This window comes from Orbicella franksi, chromosome 7, assembly GCF_964199315.1.
Source record: "Orbicella franksi chromosome 7, jaOrbFran1.1, whole genome shotgun sequence".
Lineage (NCBI taxonomy): Eukaryota > Metazoa > Cnidaria > Anthozoa > Scleractinia > Merulinidae > Orbicella > Orbicella franksi.
Window position 1 is genome coordinate 30662139 of NC_138151.1, and position 12257 is coordinate 30674395.

General features: G+C 39.6%; 1 protein-coding gene across 2 annotated transcripts in view; it reads right to left on the reverse strand.

Annotated features, from left to right (window-relative positions):
* Positions 1 to 1245: 1245 nt before the first annotated feature.
* LOC145493943 (uncharacterized) overlaps positions 1246 to 12257 on the reverse strand; it is a 28254-nt gene continuing 17242 nt past the window's right edge. The window contains exons 13-27 of one of the 2 annotated variants that reach the window (XM_081473438.1): positions 11791 to 11870; positions 10900 to 10939; positions 10681 to 10820; positions 10491 to 10521; positions 9780 to 9844; positions 8919 to 8979; positions 8574 to 8746; positions 8150 to 8177; positions 7449 to 7522; positions 6522 to 6685; positions 5686 to 5831; positions 5164 to 5219; positions 5004 to 5040; positions 4351 to 4495; positions 1246 to 3668 (exon numbers count right to left, since the gene is read on the reverse strand). In XM_081473438.1, the coding sequence (XP_081329564.1) occupies positions 3401 to 3668; positions 4351 to 4495; positions 5004 to 5040; positions 5164 to 5219; positions 5686 to 5831; positions 6522 to 6685; positions 7449 to 7522; positions 8150 to 8177; positions 8574 to 8746; positions 8919 to 8979; positions 9780 to 9844; positions 10491 to 10521; positions 10681 to 10820; positions 10900 to 10939; positions 11791 to 11870 (1508 nt within the window). In that variant the 3' untranslated portion in view covers positions 1246 to 3400. The remainder of the gene's footprint in view (positions 3669 to 4350; positions 4496 to 5003; positions 5041 to 5163; positions 5220 to 5685; positions 5832 to 6521; positions 6686 to 7448; positions 7523 to 8149; positions 8178 to 8573; positions 8747 to 8918; positions 8980 to 9779; positions 9845 to 10490; positions 10522 to 10680; positions 10821 to 10899; positions 10940 to 11790; positions 11871 to 12257) is intronic. The other variant, XM_081473437.1, reaches the window with a different exon arrangement.

Sequence of the window (12257 nt, forward strand, 5' to 3'; positions counted from 1 at the left end):
GTTCGTAGCGTCAGCTTCAGTAGGTCGGTAAATGTTTCGTCTAATAAAGTCAGCGCTGTAGTTGTTTTTGTGAAAAACACGTTCAAGGTATCTGTTTTCGTCACGTAAGCTGTCTGGTGTGTCACAAAGAAGCTAAAAGAGTAAAGAAAAATATCAAGGCAGCCTATACCCTAGGAATAATTTTAAGTGCGTTAATGTTATGGAAAACAGCCCCTCCTAACACATTAAACCCGGCAAATTGAGTCATTTTCTCGAGTTGGGCCTCGGCCTCCTTCTTGCTGGGTTCTCTTATTAACCCCATCATCTACTGTTGGCGCAATCAAGAAATTCTGCGCGTTTTCCTTCAGATTTGTCATGTCAGACAACAGTAAACAGATGATCAGAAATTCTGATACTGATAGAAAGACAACTTTATCGACCTGGAATTCAGCCCTCTGCTAGCGAGGCTTTTTCGATGGCTGATGGCTGTAGCAAAGCAAGAACCAGTTTTACTGTCATTGAGTCATTTCAAGGCCGAAGAAATTCTTCATATCGAGGAAATGGATAATTAGATTTAAAAAATTGAAAAACTTTATTCGCAACTCATATGACGAGTGTTTTATCCTCGGCTAATTCTGAATGTTTTACGGACGTTAGTCATACAACACTGGTGCTATAAAAATATTCGGAGCCGTTTCTTGAGATTATTGATGCAAGATAGTAGAAATAAAGTGTCCTCGACCGCGAATTCAGCCATCCACTTATAAAGCGTATTACTATAAACCATGTTCGATTGCTGTAGTGAAACAAACACCTGTTTTTCTATAAGGAATTGTTCATACTGGGGACACGGATAACTTGTACGTTTTACACAAATGGAGAAATATTGATATCTACAAAATGTCGTTAAAGGTAAAATTGATAAATAAAATGTCTTCCTGTAATTTTGTATTTTTTTTCTATAGCTTTTCATTTTTAGGCGTGAAAATAATAATTGCGTACCCTCGAAACTTCCGCTTTCATCTATTTAACAATTAGATTATGAGCTCCAGATTCTATCGCGCATAGGAATGGAGAGCGAATAATCTAATTGTTTTAGTATAATGATCTACTAGTAGTTCAAAACTTTATCTAAATCCTCTTCAAAGACACTTCGAGAACACAAAGAAGCGGCCCCCAGCTTACGCTGCTACGCTACTCACTATCTACAACAGAATAGATAGTGGGTAACGTAGCTAATTAGAGAACAGCATTCGTGATAGAACGCAAGCGGATTTACACTAAAACAGAATAGAAAGTGAGTAGCGTAGCCAATCAGAGAACGGCATTCGTGATAGAGCACTAGTGGATTCATACTAAAACTAGATAGATATGCTGAACACGAAAGCTGTCACCCAAGGCAAAACATTTTGAAGCAACAAGTTCCCTTCTCCCCCCAAACGCCAGGTGTTGTTTCGTTTTACTCATAAATCTACTTAATGCTTCCGTAGTCAAATCTTCAACGGGTGAAAAACAGAATGATGTTAAACATCGACAGTGTTAGTGTAATGTAGCCACCATCTTAAGACGAAGACCAACATTTCAGGTCTAATAGCGTTTTTCCTAGTAACTTGCTAGTTTTTGTCTTTACATCAAGGCAGCCTATTGTCGCCTGGAACTTCATCTCTCGATATTAGAACCCCATCTCTTTCACGAGTTGAAAAGAGGATGAAGTCCAAAAAACAGCAATGATAGTCTAACATGGCCGCCATCTTGAAAGGAAGTGTAATTTTTCTCGTCTAAAAACGTTTCATGTAGAAGCTGGGTAGATTTTGTGGGGATATCAAAATATAAAATTGTAACGTAAAACTTCATCTCTCGATTGTAGAATCCCATCTCTTCAACGGGTGAAAAACAGAATGATGTTAATCATTGGCAGTGTTAGTCTGATATATATACGGAGGAAGGGGGGGGGAGGGGGAGTTTACCGTATAATACCCCATGTCCCATCAGTGTTAGCTGAGATTGTGGGAGCACCCGTGAAAAACAGCACTCGCGTTCATTTCCCACCAGACAAAGAAAGTGCACACAAATAAAACTTTACTAAAAATATCAACTATTTAATCCTTGAAAAATAAGGCTCTTGTTCAGAAAGAGCTGACAAGTTTCTTAAGAGGCTGTTTAAATAACAATGTGTAAACCACCTTGAAATTAAAGACGACGAACCCTTTAAACAACTAGAAACGACCGTTCTTGACGATAATGATGATGACGATGATGATGATGTAAACAATGCCGTAAAAGAATCTCAGTCTGATCTACTGACTCATATAAATATTGTATTGCTTTTTAGCCGAGTGAGGCGATAAAAGAATGAGACAAAATTAGCCCTTCACAGTATTACACAACCGACACCGACTGCGTTCGGAGGCTAAAAGGGGAACTACGAGAAACTAAGAACATTTTGTTCCAACTTTTCTACATTTATCTTGACATCAGCGATTCTTTGAAAATTCCTCAAAAAAACCTTAGCTGTAAGTAGCCCACAGCCTCCGAGCAGACCCTCTTTGGCCCGTCACGCCATTTCCCCTCCGCAGAGGAGCGCGTGACGAGCCCTGAAAAAGACTGCGTTTGAGGCTACGGCTAGCCATGGAAACATTAACAAACTGTTAAAAAAAAAAAAAAGAAACGAAGGGAAACATTTATTGACATTTCAAAGTAATTTTAACTCCAGAGGACCAAAGAATTTTAACTCAAAAGCATATTTATCGCCTTAATTTAACCTCATTACCCAATGACCAGATAACAACACCAAACAGAATTATCTTGAAATCACAAACAATTTTCTCAAATTGTACGATCACAAATGAACAACAAGGAGGTCGCATCTGTAAGTTGTACAAGGGGATAACTTTGGGAACAGACATAATTTGAGTACGACATCTTTTATGTACTTTGAAAAGATGTATCGCCCCTGATGACAGTTCAAGATTAAAAGATAAGTTCCTTGCGCGACGATTCTTGCATTTAAAGACACTCGTTCGTCACCACAAATAATTTTGCTACCCTTAGTAGAGTTACACAGCCAAAGCATTTGAGAGGATTCATATCGGGGACCAACTGCATACAATGAGAAACGCGACTAGTTCGATTTCCAGAAACTTACTCTATTCTCCGACAATTTCATTGTATCTGTTAGCTTTTTTGCCATGAGAGATAACAGCGATACGAGTTTAACTTCCATTCGACGGAAAATGCATTATCACTGCTCTTAATCTCAATCCTTACACACTTCGCTGCATTTGGTGATTGATAAAAAATAACAATTTTCCTTCCTGCTTGGCATTTATTCCTGATGGGGGAGGTAGGATGGAGGGGAGAGACGGGGGGGCCACCAGCGCCTCGATTTATTCTAGGGTGGGATGGGTGATCCAGGAATGATTCACGTCATATTTACGCTTTCCACTCTGATGTTTAGAAGCCTTCTAAGGTTGTAGTTTATCGGTACAAGCTCCGCCACACCCTCTTGTGTGCTGCTATCTGGCGGGGAATACTTGGGTACGACACACAAGGGTTTGTCAGCGATTTCATTCATGAACTGAGACCAGGGCATTTCACGTATGTCGAGTCTTTTGGCCTTTTTCAAAAGTGCACCTCGGCCTATTCGGAGGTGCTCTAGAATGTCGGAGAGGAGAACGTAATTTCGTCGCCTAGAAAGACAAAACAAAAATGTGGTAAGAAGGTTCAAGACTAATCAACGCGACCAAATCACTGTACGCAAAACAGTGCGAATGAACACAAACATCTATTACGAAATACGGAATGAACAGAAACGAGAACACGTTATATGCTAAAGAAGTCATAAAAATTTTTAATAAACTTCTTAACGGGTCTTGCTTAACGAAAAATAAAAATTAAAAAAAAAAAGCGGTAGAAAGACCTCAATAGCATAAGACTTTGCATAGAGAAGGCGCTTTGCTAAGGACAAATTGCTTCCAAATAAATACTCAGCTCTTTGCAGTATTGTTAAAGGAGATATCATATTTCAAACCCAGCAAAATTTGGGCGTGGTAAAAGCGTTAATAAGCCCAAAAAGTCTTTGTAGAATTATCAGTTTTTACACCCGCATCTATATCAGAATAAATTTCTTGGGGGCGGTTAATCGAGCGATGTCCTTTCGAATTTCTGACCTGATATTTTCGTAGCTCAATAACGAACTGAAGTGCTTACACTAATGGGGCAACTATTGTAAACAAACATTCCCCCCTGTCGTGAAATGGCTCCCTTACAATTGTTACTCAACTGATTTTCTGGTTATTATCAATTTAAGACTACAAGAGCTTTACACTTGATTCACTCTTGCGAGTCCCTAATAAGGAAGTGCTTACATACCCGGATGTTAATTCGTCGTTCTGCATCACTGGCAGATTGTAGGTCGGCAGGTGTGGCCTGTCACATATCTCAAATTCCCCATCAACAATACTTCCATCTTTTGGAACTGCTTCAAAAATACCCGTCGTGTGATCTGGCGAAGCATCTATTAGAATAAGATGAATACGATTCAGAAAACAAGAACGAACAGTATTGTACAACACCCGACCACTTTATCAAGTTAGCTTCACTTTTCTTAATTCAGTCTCGCGAGAGCGCGTGACACAAAACCAAGCCGGTTAAGCGTTTGGTTTTCGAGGGGAAAAAAAGAAACGTTCGATACTAAATCTTTCATCCAACGTCGCGATTACTCGTCGTGTGTATCTTGACTAACCTTTCGGCTCGCTTAACGTTGAAATGTCTAGTCCGATCTTAAGGCTCAACCCGGATAATAACAACAGCAGAGGCACGCAAAGAACACTGGTTGAAGTTGGTGCTATAGGTAATTTATCAAACACGAAAGACCGTGCTTGACCACATTTCCAAACACTGAGAAAAGAATTGATAACATGACGCCTAGCGGGGTATTTTAGATGAACTTCGAGGTGTTTGGAAATGTGGCCAAACACGGTCTTTCGCAATTGATACATTACTTCTAACTACTTGTAACTTACCCAAAACGGGACAAGATCCGCCAAATTCCCAACATCCCTAAAAGAAACAAGAACCAAAAGCCCTCAAAAAATAGTATTGCCTAAAAAGTGCATTTACTCATTATACATCCGAGATACAACCTGGTAAAGTCATCTGCGACATTTTACTAACTCTAGTCACCTCGGTTTCATTTGAAGGTAACGTAGGGCTCCTCAAGTCGACATCCTCCAGGAAACCTGAAGAAAATCAAAACAAAAGAAGATATCAACGAAAAATGATCATAAACTGGGGAGGGAAAGGGGCAATTTTCAGGGGCATGATTTTTTTTTCTCACCCAATAGCAATAGCTTGGGCAAGAATTTTTTCAACATCAAATATAGGAAATGGATAGTAGAAAACACTTGCTCGATTTTTTTCCCATGGCTCCCCTTGCACGATTATTTTTTTCAGTCGTTTTTGCTGTGTAGGAATTTTTTGAAATTGCCCATCCCCTATGCCTCCCTCAAAAAAATAATGGTGCGTACCTTATTCCGTATCAATTTTCACCAGCAACTTATCAATATATCAACACTTTTTTTTTTTACCAAACTACATAATGAAACTGGTCATCCAAAATAACTTTGAAAAGCCGACCCAAATATGTCCATTGATTCCCAAGAAATTATTGCACAAGACAGTGAGCCTGTGTCATGTGACACGCACCTTCTAGGAACGCCCTCGCGTTCGGATCCTTGGTGCAGCTGAGTGCAGTGTTCCCAGAGTACGTTGCGAGAAGGGGATCTGCGCCATACGATAACAAAACTCTCAGTACGTCCACGTGACCTCCTTCCGCCGCGTCGTGAATGGGTCTGGTGACGAAAAACCCGAGTTACCAAGGGACATAGACCAGATGACGTTGGAAATGGATCATCCACTAATAATCAACATTTTGTTGAGTTATGCGTCTTTGAAACTAGGTACGGTACATGAGACCACCACATGCATCAAGTTAAATGCTACGCCCGTGAGTCAAAAAAGGTAAACAAGCAAAGGATTTTACAAGGATTTATTAATAGTGTTTGTTATTAGCCAACATAACGGGCGCTATGATGGGCTCATTCTAGGAAATTATTACGGACCTGCAAAAATAAAACATAAAGCCATATAGTAAACAACGTATTAGCCTCGAACGTTCGGTCTTTACGGGAAAATAACTCAAACCTCGGCCTTGCCGTAATGACCTCGCTTTCGGTTAATATGTAGTTGCTGATGCACGAGGCAACACTACGGAAGCAACCTTTGTCGCGCAGGACGATTTTTTCCGCATCGCGTTCTGCGCTGGCGACAATGTTGCAGGGCGGAGAGAGATGGAGGTGGGGAGATAACACTACAGCATGCTGCCGCAACGAATGTAACAACACACATAGCAATGACAATCGCGCAGCCCGCTACGTTACTGACTGTGACTTCTAATGCAACAATGTTGGATTGAAAAATGGTTCTTTACAACGCTTTTTGTAACATCCCCGTGAAACGTTTATACCGCGTACACGACTCACCGAATACCGTCATTAGAGCACGCATTGACGTCAGCACCGTACTTTGCCAAGACCTTGACGACGTCAATCTGGCCTCTGGAGCAAGCCTCGTGTAATGGCGTCCAACCAGCGTTGTCCTTGGCGTTGGGATCGATACCTTGATGTATATGATGATGAACCGTTTCCTGCCAAGAAAAGACGGAAAACCAACATTACTACTGAGTACTGTGTCGGCCTCGCAATCTGGTGAAATGTTAACACTCTGAAGTAGACTGAAGGTGATTCCTTAGTATTGCATTGCGCATCCATACTGCGCACGATTTTCGCGTCATTAGCACGCGCACATGAGCGCGTGCGCGTACAAAACGTGAGAGATTTCCCTCAAAGTAAGCTCGATAGCGAAATAGACGCTCCTTTTCTCTTAAACGAGCACGGTGACCACTTTTTATTTCATAATTTCAATGAGGACAATATCCTCAATAACTGAGAAAAAAATTAGCAGAAATCTATGGCTACATTTTTGGCAAATGAAATAAATACTACAGAGGGAAACATAACGGGCCCAACAGCGCATGTCCAAATTATGTTTCCTCTAAAGGATAAAAAAATGCAGGGTATTTGAAGACATTTTTTCTGGGACGTAGATGAATAAATAATCAAAGAAAGTCAAACTCTGTGTGGTATAACACGCTGCATTGAAAAATAATCGAGCTTATTTGTTGTGCACGGAGATTACCAAAAGTTGCCTAAATAACCGTATTTGTCAGCATTGTGGCGTGAAAACAAGCACGGTGACCCCCTCTTTTTACTACGTTTTTAATATCTCCATGTCCTGTAACAAAAGCTACCAAGTTTCATCGGTAATCTATGACGGGTTCTGTTACTAGGGAATCACCTACATGTAAAACACAATTCAAACAGTGCTAATGTGGTACATGTGATACTCACGTGATAACCTAATCGAGCCGCTTTGTGTAAAATGGTTTCTCCTGTGTTGCGATTCACGTTAAGCTTCCTGGCTTCTACAATCAAAGATTGTTCAGAAAAACAAACACAAAAAATGGTTACTAAAATTCACATAGAAACCGAGAGCGACTGGCATTTTTGTTTGTTGTTTGCTTTGTTCTGCTTTTGGTTTCTTTCTTTGTTTGTTTTTCACTGGCGTTATTACCTAATTCAATACATTTTTATTATCCATATGTTTAATTCTACCCCACTCCTATTTGATGACAAATTTATTAAATACAAATTATAGACCGTCCCATTTTTCTTCAGAAATCTTCCAACTCTAAATCCTAGCAATTCTCAAGATTTGTGCCTTGCAGTAAAAGTGTGGTGTCTTCTTATGAAACACAGTAGTCTTATAATACCCCTCTCCACCCACGCAAACAAACGGACATCGGAGAATTTAATGCTGTGGGGTAACCCTGAGATGGACTAACATTACATTGAGACTGGGGGAAGGGAGTAGAAATTCTCCATAGTCGCTTAATGCTACAGTAACCGGGGTACGGGATACTTTGCCCGTTGCATACTTTATTTTAACTACTATTGTTCCAACCTAAGAAGACAATTTTAAATTGCATAACTATTCGACGAGGTTAGGAAATAACATTTGAGCATTTGAAATGGTGCGAGTTTGGTCTTACCTTTTAGGATATCATCCTCAATGGTATCCTGTGGCAAAAGGGATTAAAAATAATTACACGTACAGAAAACGTCTTTCTAAACCTCAAGTTATCAAGTTACAGGAAGAGAGATCAGAAACGTTACTGTGATTGAAAATGTATCTTTAATTGGCATAGCTTTTTACGAGTTTACCTCTACGTTTTCTCTTCAAGTTTTGATTCGACTCAGAAAATCACTCAAATACTTTACACTGTTTCTTTACACAACGAAGCTCGGCAACAACTATCACCCATGCATGCTATTTAACCCTCTTCTCGGTGTTTTCAAACGTTATGAAACACTCTCTCTCTCGTGTTTGGCTGGTACCCTAAGAAGCAATTGTGTTAAATAAATTTAACGCTTCCAAGACTTAAACAATGGGTTACTTTTCATGCAAAGGTGTACCTCTTCCAGTGCCTCATCAACTCGCCATTTACCGCGCGCCTTCAGGCAATTTTCTACTATTTGTTGGACTTCTTCGTTCTCGGCAATGATACTGTTTTTCACAGGTTTTGAATTCACGCTTTCCACCACGAGTAAAGGGAACTCTGACGGTTTAGTGTTCTGCTGTGGCGGTTCTAAATATTGATAGATTAAGAAGCAAGATCAATAAGCAAGTTTGTGACATGGTGATACCCGTTCACACCCACGAGTGCCCGTTAATAAGATCCAAATTTCATTTTAAGGAATGTTTTTAAAATGAACAGCACCACATAAAAGCGCTGCTATGCCTGATGATTGCACACTTACCACTGTCTGGTTGCTTCGACTTCCCGCGTGTTCGAGATTCGAGAACTATTGGCTTGAAATCCTATTTAAAAACAAAACGGGCCTTAAGTATGCATCAATCTGGCTGATGAAACCCCAGTTTACTTTCTGCTTTAAAAAGGCGAATACCATTTTTCGACGCACAAAGGAAATTCGAAAACAGCGTAAACTTTCGATAAACGAAAATATAAGCTCGTTGGCTTGTTATCGATATTTTACAGTATAAAGAAGAAATAACAATTTACCGAATCTAGTAATCGAGCGGATTATATGTATGTATCTTCTGAATAAATAACAAAACAGCTTAACTTACTATGACAACAATAATAATTGGTACCAAGGGCGAAGTTCGAGAGGATATCAAGTGTCGAGAGTAATTGGAATTTCTATGGATTTGCTTTACTACGTTGTATGATTCGACGAATACAAAATATAAACCAAAACTAATCCTGAGTTGGTCACAAGAGTTTTCCCACGCTTGGTGCTGGTCAAGTGTATTTACTTCGAGTTTTCATGAGTTCGTTGTGTTATTTACGCCTGCTGTGATGGGCCATTCAGAGTGCATTGATTTTGCTTGCACGACACTAACATGAAAATTGCTGTAGTAATAGGCCCTTTGCTGGATCCGGTCACATGGTACGGAATAAATTATGCTGGGACGCAAGTTACAAAGTGGGACTTTCAAAACAAAGGAAAGCCTGGCTGGGTTGGTACGAGTTGCCTTGTTTTGGCAGTCTCACTGTGTAACTTGCGTCCCAGAATAATTTATTCCGTACCATGTGACCGGATCCGGCAAAGGGCCTTTTTAGTTTCTTGGTTATTTAACGAAGGGAGAACACGTACCCTGAAGCCTTGATATGCAGTAACAAGCATGTATGTCTTCACACGGTGACTTCTGTCTGTTTTTCCTGAAAATAATGACGTATTTAAAATCATACTTTCTCGATTAAAAGCAAGGCCTCGAATACGTGCCAGGTTAATCAAAGGACGGCAGATTCGGTCCAATACTCAAGCAAACTCGTTCCCAGAGCCCACGTGCAATCGGTTAGCAATGACCGAACTTCCGATTTTCAGGACAAAATCAAAAGCTGACACCATTGAATTCTGTTTCCTGGTTGATTGTACTTATGCGCTCACGTTCAATAAAGGTTTCTGAACATGCGCACAAAGAGTAACCACTGTGACTAACGCTGGCGCACCCTTTCGATGACTGGTGCTACTGCTAACCAAAAAGATCGCGGGCTCTGTGAACGAGATTGTGGATCACCACCAGGAGACCAGATCATGCTCACTCTACATCCTTACAGAGAGAGGACTGGGTACACATTCATCTGAACGACACGGTATGAAAGTCGATTCACCGTTCTCTACACTCCACTGAGTACCAAATTTTCCACGACGTGAAATAATTTGTTTTGACAAATAGATTCTGTTTTGTTTATGTTTTTGTTTAGTAAATTTTGTTCAAACTTAGGTGAACACTCATTATCAAAGCGTGAGTAACGAGTCAGGTGATTTTTCATGTTTAAATTGAAAAGTAATGGTTAAACTTACCGCCGTCGGCATTTTTGGGTAGAGCGACTTCCTGTGAAAGAAAAGAAAGCAAAACTCCAACAATAAGAAAGCAACGATAAGAACAACAACAACAACAACAACAACAACGAGAAACCAAAAGAAACACCACGGCCAAAGAAACAAGAACACGCAAACATTGGGAGCTTCATGTAAGCCTCAATCAACTGACCTGTCTATTAACCCGCAGTGGTTCTATCTCTACCCTTGCACGTTTAACAACCTTCCTTCCCATGTCTCCAGTAGAAATGGACCTTTTATGTGAAGTACTATGTGGGACGTTTTCCTTTTTGGTTTCTTGAGGAGCACGCGCTAGACATGGAAACGAAACAGTTTAGACTTCATTTTAAGGGCAGAAAACACATCAATAAAGTAGACAAACAATACTTACTGTCAGAGGAATGTCTTCTCACTTTGGCCGGTTTATTATCCTACAAATACAAATAAAAAAATAAAATATAAGTAAAAACAAAGAAACTAAGAAGGAATCGATTAAGTTCCAGTAACAAGCAGACAAAAACGTGGATGTTTCACATATCTTCTTTAAAGAAAAATCATTTCTAACGACACAAAATGTCGAAAACAAATTTCGAAGTTAATATGAAGCACTTGAAAGTACTAGTGAAATGAAACTGGTGATGAAAGTTTCGCTGTGTTTGCACAATTTCTCTGAAATCTGAAATTTATTTTCTCGAGTTCCCATGGGAAATTGTTTTTGGTGTTATCTCAGGAAACTGTTTGTATCTTTAGCTTTTAGAAAATGCAAAAAGGACTGTAAATAAACTTAAAGTTATTCTGGTACATGGCAACTGAAATTGCTCGATTTCCTATCAAATTTCGTGCATATGCAGTGAAAAATAATTGCTGCTTATTTGAAAGGCTTCTCAAAATAAAGAAGAATGGCGTTTCTCTTTTTGGAATACCTTCTTTGGTTCTTGAAATATCTACGTTTCTGCATTATGCAAATGAGGAAAATGATGATGTCATAAGCAGTTCCACTTAAACAGTAGAATACTGAATCAAGAATATCTCTAGAAATATTGGAGCGGTGTTCAACAAATATGGCCGCAAAGTAAAGTTCTAAAACCATACAATATATATCATGTGATGACGTTATCAAGAGCGATTGTCGGTTCGGCGGCCAACTCAAAACAACTGCGATTATCGGGCTATTTATGCAATAGGAAAAAAAATGTGACATTTTCGAAAAACGCGAATGTGCACCGAAAACACAAAGAATGCAGATCAAAAATGAAACATCCCAAACTTAAGTTCTCATTACCGCGGGTTTGTGGCTTTGTGAGACCGCTGTTGTTTGTGAAGTATCCTCTGGTTTGGCATCAAAGGTTCGTTTGTCTGTAACTAAAAAGAAAATCATTAAATATTAACAACATGAACAGGTGATGACTGGCTTCAACAAATAGGTGCAATTGTCACAACATGTAAGGCGACACTGAGTCACGTCACGCAACACGATATTAAACAAAGCAAGGACAACAAAAACAATTTCCAAATAACACGTCTCTTAATAGCTTTCCTGTTGGCAAGGCATTACTACGTATATATCGAGCTCCGACTTCACTAGCAGAAAATTACAAAAAGGAAAGAATTAAATTCTGTCTCGAGGGGACAACAAGTTCTTTTCTTGCAAGCCAACAAAACAGGATACTTGTTACTTCTGTGCAGTTGTACTACACTTTCCAAGCGACGAAAACTAAATTAGTAACGATAAAACTAAGCTAAACAGTT